Source organism: Triturus cristatus, chromosome 11 (genome assembly GCF_964204655.1).
Source record: "Triturus cristatus chromosome 11, aTriCri1.1, whole genome shotgun sequence".
Classification (NCBI taxonomy): Eukaryota; Metazoa; Chordata; class Amphibia; order Caudata; family Salamandridae; genus Triturus; species Triturus cristatus.
The window spans coordinates 109863730-109882089 of NC_140594.1; the positions used below are offsets into that span (position 1 = coordinate 109863730).

General features: G+C 43.9%; 1 protein-coding gene across 1 annotated transcript in view; it reads right to left on the bottom strand.

The window, feature by feature from the left end:
* Positions 1–18360, bottom strand: part of LOC146783438 (uncharacterized) — a 99435-nt gene that overhangs the window by 12043 nt on the left and 69032 nt on the right. Inside the window, exons 3-4 of the mRNA XM_085633386.1 lie at positions 10809–10885; positions 10025–10465 (exon numbers count right to left, since the gene is read on the bottom strand). Of these exons, the coding sequence (XP_085489512.1) occupies positions 10025–10465; positions 10809–10885 (518 nt within the window). The remainder of the gene's footprint in view (positions 1–10024; positions 10466–10808; positions 10886–18360) is intronic.

Genomic DNA, 18360 nt, shown 5'->3' on the forward strand with positions numbered 1-18360 from the left:
GCTTCTGGCCCCGCCGAAAACCTTGGCTGGAAAGATTTTCTTTATGGAAGTCTGAGCTTTGACCAATGCTCAGAAAGTGGCCACAAATTTCCCCCAACTCTTTTACAAAGGGCTTCCCAAACAAGTTGCCCTGTGCAAACTCCCCTGCCTCTGACGACGACCGTTCCCCCAGCTGGGGGTCAATTTTGATAAGAAGTGAGCGTCGTCGCCACTATATCGGTGGGCATTGGATTCCCTGTCTGCCTTACTTGAGCAGCCAGCTCAATGATCTTGGTTCAGGGGCCCTACGATGTCTAATAGCTTATTTTGACTCACTTTCCAGGAGGTCGATCCCCTTTTTTGGGTCTTTCATGTACTTTGCAAAAACGGTACTGAGTTTGGGGTCAATGTCTGGAGTGGCTGCCACATGGTCCACCGAATCAGGCCTAGGACACTGCCCTCAGGCGGGCGCACACGTCCTTGTTCAGTGGTTGGCACATCTTACTTGCCACATTATCTAACACTTTTTTGTCGGGTGCCGTTCTGAAGATCTCAGGTGGTATATACCATCAGGCTCAAACATATAATTTGGGGCAGAGTCCCTGTCCAAGGATACCGAGGCTTCTGAAAGGAGGCACCAGTGTCTCCCCAACCAGGGTGCCAGTGTCTCCCCAAAACCTGCCCCTCGTCAGAGAATCCATCCTAGTCTGTGTCACCCTCGCCTCATTTGGGGGATCCCACCTCAGGATCAAATTCCAATGCGACGTCGTCATTCATATCTCCGGAGAGCTCTTCTTCCTGGTAGGGTATGTTTTTTTATGTGTGCGCACTCTTATGGAAGATCTCCCTCAAACAACCAAAGCCTTCCAGGTGCCCTGCATCACGTTTCTGGCCTTGTAGGATGTAATTGCGATGAACCTGCTATGCCCTATTCCCTATGATCCCCATGCCACTAGAAAGCTGGCCACACTTTCATGCAGGGGTGCAAGTGCTCTGGCCATGGCATGGGTAAGCAGCTTGTTGACCTCCACAGGAAGGCATCGTTGAGGGTGCCATTTCTCTTCAGAGTAATCGTGGTCCCTATAGGACTCCCTGTTGAAGGGTGTGAGCACCACGTACAGAAAAACACCCTAGAATAATCTCCAAAGGGCAGCTCCCTCACTGGTGCTCCAAAACTGCAATATGTCAGCAAGCCACCAGCTGGCGTCTGAATGAAAGAGGTCCGGGAAGAACTTACCATGTGTGTTAGGCGAGGGTTGGAGGGGAGAGGACACTGAGCGAGGAGTCCCACGCTGACATGAGGGCAGCCGCAACTCTTTCCCTTCGCGTGCAGCAAGGCCTGTGGAGTGCGTAGAAAGGGCTTCTCCCCAAGCCGCAACGTGCCTCACAGGAGCCTTCTGCGGCGTGAAACAACGCCACATGTATGACCCGCACGGTACTAAGACGGGTTCGGGCCGCAGCCTACTGCACTGAGAATCGGCTCTAAATGTATGTGAAAACACATTGAATTAAGCAGTTATGCTGTGGTAAGACACACGTGAGTAATGTATATCGCCCAAAACCATTGCATCCCAAGAGTAGTTAAGAAATGTGAGGGACTTAACTGATGTAGCAGTGAAGAAAGAGGAAGGACTTCGTGGAGCATGGATTTATATGGATATGTGGACTATGTTATGATTGGTTAATGGTTATCATGGACACTTCCCCCTTTGGCTCATGGGATATGTAGTGTTCACAGTTTTTTTTACTTGATTGTTGAACTTGTTGTTTAATAAAGAGTGAAGAAAGTAATGCATATTGCTCGCGTCCGGTACAGATATAGAATTAGACCTTCTCTCCTGATCATGGAAATAAAAAGAAAGAGGGCTTTCTCTCACAAGGAACACTAGACCATCTATCCTGGTCATAGAAATAAAAATAGGACTTTCCCTGATGTGGAGTTTTCTACCTTGACAGAGATTTAAAGGGGAACTTACTGACTTGGATTAATAAAATGTAATCCCAATCTCCTATATAAGCCACGTCTTCAGTCTTATTACCATGGTAACTGAAGCAAGTCGTACATGAAAAATAAATACAGACATGCAAGAGGGTGGACAACCACGAGCTCTCCGGCGAGCTCCGTAGGTTTAGGATCATATTCTGTTAAAATCCTTAAAAACCTGATGCTATCCTGCTAACTTGTCACTATATCCTTTGACCCTTCCTAATCATCCCAAATGACCAAGCCACTAAATATCATCCCCTGCCCCAATAGAAGACTCTCTAAAGCCACACCGCAAAAAAGAATTTTGAACATGTGATCGGATCACTGACATATCGATCACAATATCATGACACAGAATCATCGTGTCTAAAATGTTGATTACAAAAATATTGTGTCCCTATACTTATAATGATAAATACAAAAGTATTAGGGAACAAATATTGTTTCACACTAATATCGTTAGAAAAACATATAAAAATATATTTTTTATATATATATATGTTGTTCAAAATAGTAAAGCTTAAATATTTTAATATATAACATTGAAATAATGTAAATTGAATACATTTAAGTAACATGTAATACTGTATATAAATATATGCTTACATAAACATGCACACAAATGTGTCTGTTTAAATATATATATGATACTAATGTTAAAAATATATTTTACATTATTTCAAACAAAATTGATGTATTATTATACAAACAAATATTTATATGTATACATATAAGTATATAAATATAACAAATGTTAACAAATCAAGTGCAAGATATTAAATTGGCAAATTAATTAAATTTAACAAACAAAGACATTAGCTAAAAATATTTAAGAAAACATATAAAGATTTTTTATGTATATATGTATGTATAGAAATAGAAAATTAAACAAATAATATTAGATATACTTAAACAATATTTTTTAAAATATTGACGTCTGAGAATAATAGATATGCTATTTTTACTCTAGTGTGTGTGCAACGGTAGGGAAAGCATTGGACTTCAGCGGGATTACATTTTACTGTTCCCACTAAAGTCTCTGCAACAGTAGGGACAGTGTTGGACTTAGGAGGGGTTACATGTACCATTCCCACTCCAGTCTGTACAACAGTAAGGAAAGCGTTGGACTCCAGACGGGTAACATTTACTATTCCGGCTCCAGTCTGTACAGCAGTAAGGAAAGCGTTGGACTCCAGAGGCGTAACATTTACTATTCCCACTCCAGTCTGTCCAGCAGTAGGTAGAGTGTTGGACTCCAGAAGGGAAAAATGTACTATTCCCACTCCAGTTTTTGCAACAGTATGGAAAGTACTTCACTTCAAACACATAACATATATGAAAAATAACCCTGTCAATTAAAAACAAATATAAAACTCTTAAAAACAACTTTATTAACTAACCCCAAAAAATTATGAAATATAAAAATAAAAAAACATAATTATTTTTAAAAAATGTAATAAATATATTTTATTTTTAAATGGCCATTATTTATTACTTAATTAACTGAACACATTATATTCCCACAAAGCTAGCAGTCCACACTAAAAATATAACTAAAATAAATATAACACATTTACCATAATTAATAATTAGGTTTTAATTAATAATTAACTTCCCACCCTACAACACTACAAACCCAGCAACCCGCACCAAAAATATAACTTAACAAATATAACTATTACACAATTTACATAGTAAATAATATTGTTAATTATTACTTAACTTCGCATCCTATATCCCTAAAAGATAGCTGCCCTCACATATATATATAACTTAAACAATATAAACATTACACAATTAGCATAGTTACTCAATTAAATAATAATGAATTGTCAATGAATTATACTTCATTAAATTCGCTTACCTGATGGCAGCATAGTGTGAAATTAAAATCAGACTGGGGATATGCTATTCATTAACTGAATGTGGTGGAACAGACAGCTGAGCATCCCAACTTCCTGTCATCCTCCCCTTCCCTCTCTCTACCCCAGCCTCCCCCCGCTTATTTCACTGAGCAAAATTAATCTTATATCAGCATCCGGTCATCTTCCCCTTCCCATCTCTCTCGTCACACTCTTTTTTTTTTAACACAAACTTTATTGAATTCTTGGTTATACCAAAGCAGACAATATTACAGGAAAATGATGTCCCCATAACAGTATCCATAATTGTGTGCAGCCATGACACAATAATCTGTGGAGTACATTAATTAGTCATGATTTAAAGGTGTGCCAGATTATCTATTAACATTGGCCATGCACGAAAAAATTCAATTACCTGAATTTCTCCCCTCATATTCTGTACCCTAAAGTCTGGTAGCTGTCCTTATTTCAGTGAGCAAAATTAACCTCATACCACTGTTTTGGTCGACCATTTTGCACACCCTCATGACTTGAGGACTCTTGTCATCTTACCAGGTCCGCATTCTGAACAAGTACTCAACAATGTCGATCAAGCTGGAGAAGGTGGACGCCAACTGATGTAAGATTATATATCCCAATCTCTCCAAAACGTCTGCGAAAAAATATAACCCAATACCTTAGAAAAAATTCCAGACACCTTATTTGCCGATCAGTAACCTAGTGGGCATTATGGGAAGCACAAAACAGACCTCATCTTCACCCAAAACACTACATCTTTAATCAACACCTTCCACAGTAAGCTTAATGTTACATCATCCTCCAAAATTCTTCATGGCTGCAAGCTTAGAATTTCTTCCTCTTCTCTATTCTGTGGTTCATTCACCATCTCCAGTCATAACAATGGACAGATAATGATTCAGTTACTGATCTATGTCTCATTCTATTTGACCATCTATTTCCAGCACTACTCAGTACCTCATTGCCAGTCCCTTCCCCTGTCCCTCCTGACATTCTACCTGACCCCACTTGTGCTGCTCCACATCCCTACGCAATCCCAACACTTGATTTAGCTCACCAACCAGGATTTGCACCAGATTCGAAGGACGAATGGCTAACACACTTTTGAGTACCCTCTGGATCCACTACTAATATTGGCATCACTTACGCTTTCCCTGCTATCTACTTATATTGCTGTTGTTCCTAGTGTATCAAACTATACATTTGATGTAACATTTGTAAAGTGCTCTGATACCCTTCCTGAGTCGAGTTTGCGCTATATAAAACTTATAAATAAATAACCACCATAACTTATGGACCCCTGTTCCTCCACCACCCCACACACAAGGACCATGAGTCCGGTCCCCAAAATGGTGCCTCTACCCCAACCATACCTTTCATCTCCCACCTCACACTCAGGGACTATGTGTCCTGTCCCCAGCATGGTGCTTCCACTCACTCCCTCATCTTATCCAGCTAGTACTTGTACCCCACTTGCCCCATCACGTGATGTCTCAGAATTAGATTTCCCCCCTTTGAGACCTCACTGGAACACCTCCACCGAGAGAGGAACAAGGCAGGGATGTCCCTCTTCTCCCCTCCTTTTTGCTTTATACCTTGATCCCTACATACATAAGTTGGAAAGCAATGATCAGATTCCACCGCTAGCTTTAAATGGTTGTAGATTTAAAACGTTAGCATATGCTGACGATGTGGCCATCCTGACTGCAAAACCTTCAGACGCTATCAGGGCAATTGAAGAAGAAGCTGCGCGATTCGGACAGTTCTCAGGATATAGCCTGAATAATGATAAAACTCAGATAGTCAAAAACCAGTGGGTAATATGTAACGATGACAGGGTGGTGGGAGCGGCAACCTACCTAGGGGTGCAAATTACAGCAGAGGTAGATAAGATTGTTAAAAACAATATGACACCTTTAATAGCTCAAGTCAAAAAGGATTTGGAAAAAATTAATAATCTACACCTGTCACTGGTAGGCTGTACAAACATCATCAAGATGTTGGTTTTACCTAAATTTTTATACTTTTTTAGGTCTATACCCCTGCTGTTTGAAGCCAGCTGGTTCAATGGCCTAGAGACCATATGTAATAGGTTCATCTGGGCACACGGTAAGACCCGGAAGGCCTATAGGTTTATGACACTTTCTAGGGAAAAAGGGGGATGGGGGGCACCAGATTTCCGTTTATATTATATGGCAACTGTTTTGCAATATATACAAGGATTAATTGGGGGGAATATTGATAATGTAAGAATGCATAATATGTCTACTGAGGTTTATGCTGTTGTGCTAGGGGCAAATGCCTATAACTGTTTTTTTTAAATGTACAGATTTTAGTTACTTCAAGAGAACCAAGTTTAAAACTGTTAAGGCGGCAGTTACGGTATGGTACGCTTTTTCAAAGAAAGTCAAGATGGGGAGGTATAATAGATATGTGTCCTTAATTAATAACAGATCACTTCCAGCGGAAACATTTGCTGATCAGATAATGGCAGAGTGGGCAGTAAGGGGGGTTACGCAAATAGGAGATTTGTTCTCTCAGGATGGTTTTAAGCAATTTTCAGATCTGAGAGCTACATATGGTATAGACAACAGGGGTTTTTTCAAGTATTTGCAGATTAGAAGTTTCTTTAAAAACAAAGCGGGAGGCCCTGCAGGCTTTAATAAAATAGAAATAATGGAGAAAATTAAGCTGATGGGGGACTGCTCAATAAGGTCGTTTTATGCAACCCTGTTGAAAGAAAGCCAGGATGACCTAGAGAAATTTAGCATGAAATGGGCAGATAAAATAGGAGTTGAAAGCAATCTGTTTTTCGAATCTCTGAATTTAGGACACACAATATTAAGTGCAGCCCCTTTGCAGTCTCAGCACTATAAAACATTATATTTTCTTTACTTTACGCCTGCAAGGATAGCAAAATGGGGTGGGAGTTCAGGAATTAACTGCCCTCGCTGCGATGCGTTAGAGGCAGATAGCATACATATTTTCGCAACATGTCCCCAGCTACAATCACTGATTAAAGAGATAGAGGGGTTTTTAGCAAGGTCCTTGGGTATAGTGATCTCTCTTGTACCATCTTGGATCATGTTAGGAGTGGCTGAAGGGGAGCAAGAGCAGTACGCAGAATTTTTGTTTGTAATAATGGCTGTTTATAGATTGACAATAGCTAGGGCTTGGCTAGATAAAAATCCCCCAAAGTTTCAAACTTGGTTGGCAAATACGTTGTACGCATACAATATGGAGGAAAATATCTATGCTCGGAAAGGGAGGAGAGGAAGATGCTTGGGGAGAAGGATTTGGGAGCCATTAAGTAAATGGAAGGAGAAGCAAAGTAAGGACGAATAGGGGGGGGATGGGAAGAATGCGGCGGCTTTATCTTTCCTTTATTCTTTGTTTTTTGTCATTGTTTATTTTAGATTCCCTTATTGTTTAAACAAGGTGCTAAAACAACTTGGTATTTGTGTGGCATACTCCAAAGATGGAATTTAAATAATAGAAATTAAGGAAAATATTGTAACTGTTAAAGTGTATTCAATGTAAGTGAAACTGTGCTTACTTTTGGTGAGAAAATAAAAAAAGAATTCATCCCATGATACCATACTCTCTACTTTGAGGATTCTGCGGTCTTTACAATCACCTCTACACACAGGGGGCACCCTTTCCTCTCACTGACTACCCACATGGACTACTACACACCTGATCAGTAACTGCACACAGGGTCTCACGTAATGATTCCTAGTCTTGATAACACCCTCATCATCCACAAGAAGTCTTGCTGCAATCCCCCAGATTTCCAACAATTCACATCACCTCAAAATACTACACCTTCCCATACCAACCCACACTCTTCCTCATCTCATCTGGCAGCACATAGTTATCTGCACCTACTGAACGCCCCCTTTGACTACTCACCCTTCTCCCCCTTCACCCCATTGATACCTACACATTTGATCGATCAGCCTACCCATAACAACCAGACTACTCATACCAAATGGTATTTCCCCCCCCCCCCACCCCCCCCAATCAAGCATCCCTGAGAAACCATCCCACTACATCTCCACTGAGGTTACTCATAGCACACCATCCTACTATATGGTGACTTCCAGCATCACCTTGCACACTTTACAAGACCGTTCTCTTCAACAATCGCCCTTGCACAGCCTCTGCAACGCTCACCACACTGCACCAATGCAAACCCCAAACCAACCCCAGTATACTTTTGGGATGAACCCACCTTCAGCTGAGAACTACAGACCTGTACCTACCAACAACACGCTGACCTGCCTAGGTCCACAAGCCTTATGACCGCAATCTCCCAATGTCAAAAGCTCTAGCTGATCACCACTGCAAGCGTGTTCCTCAGCTCCACTTCCCCTGGAATAGAAACTAGATCTCCTCCACTTGAATCTCCAAGTTGGATGTCACAATATCCCACCTAAGCTCCAGATTTCTTCTATCCTAGACTATCTTCTCCCCTGACTGAGATCACATAATCCTTGGCAAAAAGCAGTCTCCTACCCTGCCCCAAGAGATTCCCACCCAATCTATCTCAAAGAAATATCGACAATTTACTTGCCAGCCGTATGCTCTCTCAAACTCCACTTCTCCAAACAATACAAACCGATGCATTATTCGACTATTTAATCAACTAGGAATAAACGTAAGTGCCATGCCTAGCTGGCATTGCCTGATCATCAGTCCCACACAACATAGGCACTGACTCACAGGAACATTATTCCTATAATGATTGCACCTGTCACCATGTCCTTCCCTTCAACCTTACATTGCACGCTACATAACTGTAGATCAGCAATGAAGCACAAGTTCAAAATCTCTATCGCAATCTTCACTATAATCTTGACCTACTAATCCTATCTGAGATTTGGTATAATGACATATCACACAACATAATGGACCTTCTACTTCCTCCAGACTACCATCATCAGAAGCGATCGTGTTGGGAGAGTAGGAGGAGGCATCATTGCCAAGACACCTTACAATGTAGGGAATCACCCAGCTGCTCCACATTTCAATGCTTTTTTCATGTTTTACATGTATAACACCGCCCCCTTTCATATTAAATGCCATCTATCGCCCACCAGGTGACTATATGTTTTTTTTTTTTAGGCCTTCATGGATCTTGAAAAAAAATCAATGCAATGTGCTGAAGAGATATTTTTGGTGGATTTAAATCTTCACTGGGCAATCAATGAAGACACAGCGGCCAAACATCTGACCTCCTTTCATACGGGGAATGATCGGACTAAAAACAGCTTAAAACCAACACACAAAAGGAGCCACACTAGACTTGATTATCTCAAGAGACAACCTGCTCGTATTGGATGAGCCCATATCAGTAGACTGGTATGATCATTTTCTCATCCATTACTCTCTGCGAGTCTCACACTCCGTGACTTTTGGCCATTCAAAAAAAGCAACTACTTGATTTTGCAGCACTAAGAACTTAGAGGTCAGCATTCTCAGCAGCAATGCACAGAACATTATACCACACATCAGCCTAGCCTCGAATATCAAAATCTGCACATTGCTTTACCTGCCTTACAGCTAGCCTTGCGTTTCACTGAGCGGAAAGTCTTAGTTGGTATCCCCCGACGAAGGGCTACATCGGCCCGAAATACATTGGGATGGGATGATATAAACAACACTTCTATTGTGGATAAGCAGGACATGAAGAAGTATGACTTTAAATTAGGTGGAATAAAGAACATTGAATAACACCATTGAAAAATAAAACATTGCAATTGAACTTTGGTGAATGTTTGATTTACATCAATGAAGATGGTTTACCCCTTATAATAGGCACATTGGCTGTTATAAAGGAGATAAACCTCAATTGGGGAACACTGCTTTTCATTATTTTCTTGCCGTAGGCATTTGGTGCCTGCAGCATGTGTCTGGTCACATGACTGAGTGCAGGTGCATGTATTTTTCCTAGACAGTCACACACAATAGGAGCTTAGCATCACTGGCAGGATGGGAGGGATAAGCTGGGCCCAGCCTCACTTACACCTAAAGAGGCTGTGTCCTGTCTCCACGCAAAGGGCTGCATACCCCCATAGTTATTCTGGAGTCAGGGCCAGGAAGTCAGCGCATTGTGCACTTCAAATTCATGTGTGAGGAATCCCAGAGGGAGCGTGAGGGGGAGAACAATTCCTACCTTTGTTAGAGGTCCGAGAACAGGAAAGAAGAGGCCGAAGGGAGAAAGTAAAGAAGGACTTTCGTTGTCTCTCACAGGAGGAAGAACGAGGCGTGACGGACTCTCCGAACCAATGACCGAGCCCCAGAGAAGGACAAAGGCCAGCCACCAATCCTGGTGAGAGAGAGAGGATCTGGGGCATGGAACGGAGAAAGATGCAGAAACCGAGCCAGAGGACGCGAAGACCGGGAAACGCCGACGCTGTGGCCGGGAGATGCCGGAGAAGAGGATCCTGAAGGCAAGGAACCCAGCAAAGACCCAGAAGCCGGGTTCGAGGAGTGGTCGACACCATTGGAGAGGACAACGCCTCCCGCCGCAGCTCCGGAGAACTGCAGCTAACACAGTACGTGAGCGGGACGGAGTGTGTTTCCGTCTCCCTTTTCTTCTTTTCTTTTCCGCAGCCTAAAAGAGAAGAAGGGGCATCAATCCCTGAAATCCCAAAACATTTTTTTTTCTTCTCTCTCATTACCTGATTGCTTTCCGTTTCATCAATGCTTCCTTTTTTTTCCTATTTCACGGTGGATCCTTATACTTCGGTAAATTGATTTATTTATTTATGTACTTCCTCGACAAACCACATGTTTAAAAAGAGTGACTACATAGCCTATTGACACAGCTTGACCCTGTGACTTGCATCCACTGTAAAAAGTAGACCCCTCAGTCTCTACAAGTATCCCACTATCCTTCAGCTGGGTGAAGGGTCCTATCCTATCTTAAAACACTTACGGAAGAAACTCATACTTACCACCACTTTCCTTTTTCTTTTTTTGAGCCCCTGAGCGGTCTCCCTCATAAGAAGAGCAGAAGACGGGCAGCATTCACCTAAACAGAAGAGAATAAGGAAAAGTAAACAACCCTGTTGCAGAGGAAAAAAACTGAGAAACCTAACGCTTGATCCTTTTGGCCAATAAATTCGCTCATCATTAAAAAAACTTGTACAGCCTCCTCGCTTCTGTTTCCGCCCATCCCTTCCACAGGATGCCTCTAGATGTTTCTCCTCACATCAAAGGTAGAACTGTGTATAAAATAAGGACCTCAGACACCACCACTTCAGTACCCTTCTGGACCCGTGGAAACCCTGCTGCTCTGGAGGAGCTGCTGCACTGCTCTGCTGTCGGCTTCCCTCTTGCCTGGGTGAGAAGGACTGAACCTTCATCTCTTGAACCTAGAGTGACTCCAAGGGCTAGTTCGCTGGCCTCCTGATCTGAAGCCTCAGGGGCATTATTATATGCTTCCAATTACCTTGAATCCGCACCTGGACTCTGCCACCAGTTCTGGCCCCTGGAAAGTAGGCCTATGGTACTTTGTAAGCCTCTGTGGTACCAGTGGAACCAACGCATCTCGTCTGCTGCACACGCAACCAAGAGCAGAAACGAAACATTACCGCTACTGCACGGATCGGACCACCGCAAAGACATGCTCTTCCACCGCAGGTACCATCGCTTTTGGAACTACCAATGTGCAAAGCACCCTCAGTGCAGGTCCTCACATAACCGTCAACAGCAGCCTACACAACACACCAGACTACGCAACGCAGCTCTTTGGAAAAGACGCATCACACCCAGCTGTGGTCCGCATCCTCAATGCCAGTCTTCCCATCGCAAGCCCCGTCGACGGGATCCTCGATGATGAGGCAGCAGGACCTCGCACTGCAGCCTCGTCACATCTCTAAACCGACACATTGCCGCGGATGTGCAACACAACTACACCGCAGATCCACCCAACACTCGGCATACCAGGATTAAATGTACTCCTATTTAGCGGGCCTAACTGGGTCTCTGTAGCCAGCCTGCACTCTATCGCCGTCTGTCGCGACCAGATATCCACAGTTGGTGCTTTACGCCTTTTAGTGTTCTTTTTCCTAAAAACTTTCAAATTCAATATCTCCAGTTCTACTAATTGAATTGTTGTCATTTTGGTCTTGTTTTATTTATTTACCTAATCTCTTTTTTTCTAGCCTCGTGTGTGATTTTTTTCTGTGGTGTCTTCACTGTTTAATGTTTGAAATGTTGCACAAATACTTTATGTAGAGAACAATGAGAGAGCTAGGGAAAAGGGAGAGGTACGTCCGTATCCCCTGGATGTAAATAAGTTTTGTCAATGGTGGACGGGCCCAATGTAGTGTGGTACGATCACTGTGAGGCAGTGTTTGGGAACCCACAAGGTAGGTTAAAAGACCCCTCACACACCAACCTGGTTGGTGTCATGCTTCATCATTGGGGCCCCAACCGGGTGGCCGAATGCCCCCCGGTTGTGCTGCGACGCCTGGCTACAGCGGAGCTGGTGTGGTGCAAGAGTGTGATGTAGTGATAGTTAAAAACATATATCTCTGAGAATCCTTGCCTTTAGGAGATTTATTACTGGCGGCTCAGGATATAGACTAAAAAGCAGGGTATGTGATGCAACTACGGAAGAAATAATTATCTACTAGTTGTCTGTGTTGTAGGTCTACATGTTTCAGCTCTCGTATAAAAATGTGGAGCTTTCGTCAGGACCAATGCAGTAAGTGAGTGGCAAAGTGTGAAGTGCCACGTGGTAAGTGAAAAAATTAAAAAGGTTGTTTACCTACACACTCGCTAAGGTGTGTGGACACAGTGTCGGCGCAATTGCGGACACTGCAGCGCAAAACACTATGGCTGAGTGAGAGCGCTGTACAGGAAACGGGAGGGGGGCGCTCCTCACATCAATTTTGGTTGAGGAGCTACCATCGCCTGGCACCTACTGTGGTCTCCCGAAGTCGCATCACACTCTTGCACCACACCAGCTCCGCTGTAGCCAGGCGTCGCAGCACAGCCGGGGGGCATTCGGCCACCCGGTTGGGGCACAAATACTTTATACATTCCCTCTAAGTTAAGCCTGACTGCTCTGTGCTAACCTACCAGGGATTGAGCAAAGGATTAATTTGGGGTGGCTTATACCTTACCATGACTAGGATTGTGGTTGATGTTTGACCAGGGCGCACACCTCCAGTCAACCGGAAACCCAATTTCTAACAAAGACTATCATGAAAACAAAATCATCAAATCACTTTATGGACCCTATCCCAGGTAACCTAGCCAAAGCCCTTTGCACACACATGCTCCCCTACTGGACAGAACTGGTGAAACTATCACTCAGTTAAGGAATATTTCCTGATTGCCTGGAGACGGGTCAAGTCATCCCACTTCTCAAGAAACCCTCTGCAGATACGAGCGACCTCAAAAATGTTCACCCTCCAACTTTCCGTTCCTGGCAAAAATCATTGAGAGATGTGTAGCTCATCACCTTACCTATCACCATAGAGATGACAACCTCCTGGATGAATACCAGTCTGGCTTCAATCAAGGCTGCAGCACCAAAACAGCACTGCTTCAATTGGTTGCTGATGCAGTCAGAGTCCTAGACTCAGGCAACTCCTGCCCCCTAATTCTTCCAAACCTTTTGGCATCCTTTGATACAGTTAACCATTCTGTGCACCTTGACACATTCAAAAATCGATTAGGCATTGATGGCAGTGCCCTTAAATGGTCTTATTCATGTCCCACAGATGGTAAAAATTGACAATTGTTTCTCAACATCAATGGCTGTAAAACAAGGAGTGCCTCGGGGATCGAACCTTACTCCGTCTCTATTCAACCTTTACATTGAGCAACTCGGAGTTCCACTTGGAAAATCTGTGATCCTCTACCATCAATATGCAGATGACACCCAACTATACTTAAAGGTTTGCCTCTCCCAGTGACATCTCACATCTTGCTAACACTTTAACTACTGTTCAGACTAGATGACTTCCCAACACCTAAAACTAAATCATTCTAAAACCGAGTTCCTTCACATTTCTTGGTCGCAACCAGCACCTCCAGTACAATCCTGGAGGAGTACACTCAATACCCTAAATAGTAAAACCACCATCGTTGACATCGAAAATTCCCTAGGATTCATCCTAGATTGAAGACTAAATCTTCAATTGCAAATAAACACCAAGGCCAAACATGTGCTGTGTCAATCACCCCTTCTCTGGGGAATCCGCCACTCCATTCCAGAGCAAGATTTGAAAACTCATTCATTCCTTAGTCACGGCTGGGCTGGGAAGCCAAAGCAGCACTGGCAATTTTGATAGGACCAGCCCCGAGGGATGGGGTGCAGTGCAAGTAGGAAGCACTGCGGCTTTGGTCCTGGGGGGCGATATTGCAGCACCGCTGCAAAACCAGCCCCCACTGCTGTAAAACCGGCCCCCAGCCTCCCAGGAAAACGCCAGATGCCCGCTATGACCAGTTCGGCCCTGTCCTTAGTGCTCTCAAGACTTGACTACTATGACTCTCTCTTGACTGGCCACACAAGATCCGCCTTGGTCCCCTTTAACCTATCCAGCATTCCTTAGCATGCTTCTTTGGCGCCAAAAGGAAGTCACGGTCATTAATGTTGAATACTCTCCGCTGGCTGCCCATTGAAGCCAGGGCCTTATATAAGACTACTTGTATCACACAGAAAGTCCTACACACGTCAACTCCATGCTACCTGGCGGACAAACTCAAGATCTCCAGGGCCACCGGTTCAACCCTTTAAAAAGGAACGACTCATGGTGCAATCCTTCTCGGGAAGCACGACCAGAATATGGAACTCCTTACCTTCGCATCACCACTTCGACAACTGTCTTCAACTCAGAGCTGAAGCCCTCCTGCTTCAAAGACATTTTCTGTAGTCTCAACAATGGCCCTTATCATGGGACTGACTGCATTTCTCCCTCATCTCGATTTAGGCATCAGCAGGCAAGCTGCTCCCTCATTAATGTACATATATCTCAGGAATATTTATTTTGTTATGGCTTGCAATTGTAGATACTTATGCCTCGGACAATTTTTTGTTTTTGTTAACTTGTTTGTTTGTAACAAACCATGTTCATAGTAAGGCGCTCTGGCACCTTTGAGTAATGTGCACACTATATAAAGATCCATAAATTATTAAATAAATATTTGAAATAAAGGTAATCTGCACATGACTCTTCATGGCTGGTGCCACAGGGTCAGCGTTAGGCATGGGCAGTGTGGGCAGCTGCCCAGGGCCCCGCACTCAGCTCAATAACATGGGGCCCCACTTTCACAGTCAGCTCACCTACTCCCCCAGGCCCCCCTGCGGAACTCGATCACTTGGCTAATGTATTTATGAGCGATCCCAATCTGCCCCACTTCAATAGGCCCCAATATAATCCAGAAGAATCTGCCCACTCCAATCTCCGCACTCCAATCTGGCCCACTCCAATCCAAAACAATTTGCTACACTCCAATCCACCACACTCCAATCTGCCACGCTCCAATCTGCCACACTCCAATCCGCCACACTCCATCCCAATTCACCCCACTCCAATCCACCACAATCCACTCCAATCCACCCCACACCAATTTAACCCACCCCAACCCAGCCCAATCCAAATGACCCACTCCAATACAATCCTCCTCACCTCAACCCAATCCAATCAATTCCACTCCCTCCACAATCCATCCCACTCCATTCAATCCACCCCACTCCAATCCCCCAAAAATCTGCCACACAACAATCTGCCCCCTCCACTCCAAAACAATCTCGCCCACTCAATCCAAAACAATTTGCTCCACCCCAATCCACAACAATCTGCCCCACTCCAATCCAAAACAATCTGCCCCGCTCCAACCCAAAATAATTTGCCCCACTCAATCCAAAACAATTTGCCCCACTCTAATCTAAAATACAAAACAATCTCACCCACTCAATCCAAAACAATTTGCCCGAACCCAATCCAAAACAATCTGCCACACTTCAATCCAAAACAATCTACCCCACTCCAATCTGCCCTGCTCCGACCCAAAACAATGTGCCCCACTCAATCCAAAACAATTTGCCCCATTCCAATCCAAAACAATCTGCCCCACTTCAATCCAAAACAATCTGCCCCACTCCAATCAGCACCACTCCTGTCTGCCCCACTCCAATCCAAAACAATCCGCCCCACTCCGTTCAACCCCACTCCAATCCACTCCACCTCACCTGATCCAATCCAATCCACCCCACTCCAATCCAATCCACCCAAATTGAATCAACCCAATTCTAATCCAAACCTACGCACTCCAATCCAACCCACCCCAATTCAATTCAACACACTCACCCTAATCCAACCCACCTCACCCCAATCCAGTTCACCCCACCCCAATCGAATTCACCTCAATCCAATCCACCCCACCCAATCCACCCCACTGCAATTCTATCTACTCTACTCCGATTCACCACACCCCAATCCAATTCACCCCAATCATTCCACCCCACCTCACTACATTCCACCCCACTCTAGTTCACCCCTCTCCACTCCAGTCCACCCCTCCCTCCCCATTTTATCTACCCACTCCAGTCTAATCCACCACATTCATTCCACCCCACCCCACTGCAGTTCAATCCATTCCACTTTACTCCAATCTACCCAACTACCCCAATCCAATCTGCCACAGTTCCGATCACCCCACTTAGTCCAATCCCTCCAGCCCACCAAACTCCAATCCACCCCACCCCAAACCAATCTAATACACCCTACTCCAATCCACGTCACCCCATTTCAATCCATCCCACTCCAATCCACCCAGTCCACCTCACTCCACTCACTCCAACTCTCTCCAACTCTCTCCATCCCATTTCAACCCAATCCACCCACTACCTCAGTCCACCCGATTCCACCCCACTGCAATATACAAGACTCCACTCTACGACTCTGCACTTGACAACACTGCACTTGTACGACACTCTGCCACTGAACTCTACTCCCCTCTACTCAACTGTATGACCCTCTACACCCCCTATTCCACTCTACAACTGCTACTCCAACAAATCCAGTCTATGACACTCTACTCCTACCACCCCACTCAAGGACGCTCCATGCCACTAACTTTTAACCATGCTGAACAGCAGCCACACTGGTGTACAACACGGCAACTCAATATTGTCTAAGTCAATATTTCTTATAGGCGAGACCTATTGGCTTTGCCAATGCTTGTTAATGGTGATGTTATTCTGAGCTTTTGCCTATAATATCTAGCATGAAAAGAGGCACACAACACATTGGATATTAACGCAGAGGTGAAACTCACAATACCCATTTGGTGGTGTGACAAAGGTATTTTTAGCTGTCATTTGAATTATCACGTACATATAAAGGTGTTTCATTCCACTTTTTCTAAGGAGTCAGTATTGTACTATTTAATGACACTCAGATAATGTATCTTGGAAGGACAATGGCGCAATGCATAGATTCAAACTGCTGATCTGCAGTTATACAGCCAGGGTGCAACTCACAAAACGATTCTATTAACTGTGAACAAACTGAGGCCTTTGCTTGCCTCCTCCCCAGTCTTTGTTTGTCAACATATTTACTATCCAATCCTAGGCCCCCCAATTATTAGCGTCAACACACAATGATAAAGGCCCAGCACGTATTTAGCCTTGTTTGTTGCAGGTACTGAGCACAAATCCACTTTACGGAGAGATCAGAAAGAAGATGGACATTGTGCAAGGGGTTCCTATTGGCCTCGCATGTAAAGGTGCAGCCATAGGGAGGAAATGATGCTCACTAACTCATTCCTTAATCCCCATCTTCAGCCTTTGGTTTTGGTACGTTGGCAAGGTGGCAGCCATTTGGAGCTTTCCTTTTCAAAGGTTTATCCTTGAGAAACGTAATTTGTAGTGTTGTGAAAAGCATACATTACTGTTACCCAGTTTAAGGATACGTTAATCGTAGTGAGCAATTAAATAGGTACACTTTTGAAATTCTACATGAAAGATGAGCGGTCTGAACTTCCATGCCAACCTTATGTCAGCTAGCCTGCTCGAGGTTGCACATTGATCACAACAGAAATCACGTTACTCCACCAAGCAGCCTTATAGGTTAATAATGAATGCTGTGTAACCCACAGCAGCAATTTGGAAGTATTTATAATTCATTTTAATGGGATTTTAGTTTTTCAAGTGTGTCTTACTTGGATGTGTCCAATTAAGATATTGTATGGTATTGTAGCATTTGTTTAGCGCTTACTACCCATATGTGAGGCGCTGAAGCACTTACCAACATAGATAGCAAGCAACAACATGTAGTTGGAAGTGTGTGGATGGAAGGGTGTTGTTTTGAGCATATGTGTAATGTTTTTTATGTAATGCATGATGGGCAACGAGGTACAGCTTACGTTAAGGGAAGCAGCACCAGGGAATGAGATGGGTGAGGGTATGTGAGAGGGAGACTCACAAACTAATTATAATAACAAATTCTCAGATTAGCCACAGTGATAGCGGAATGATGTGTGCCC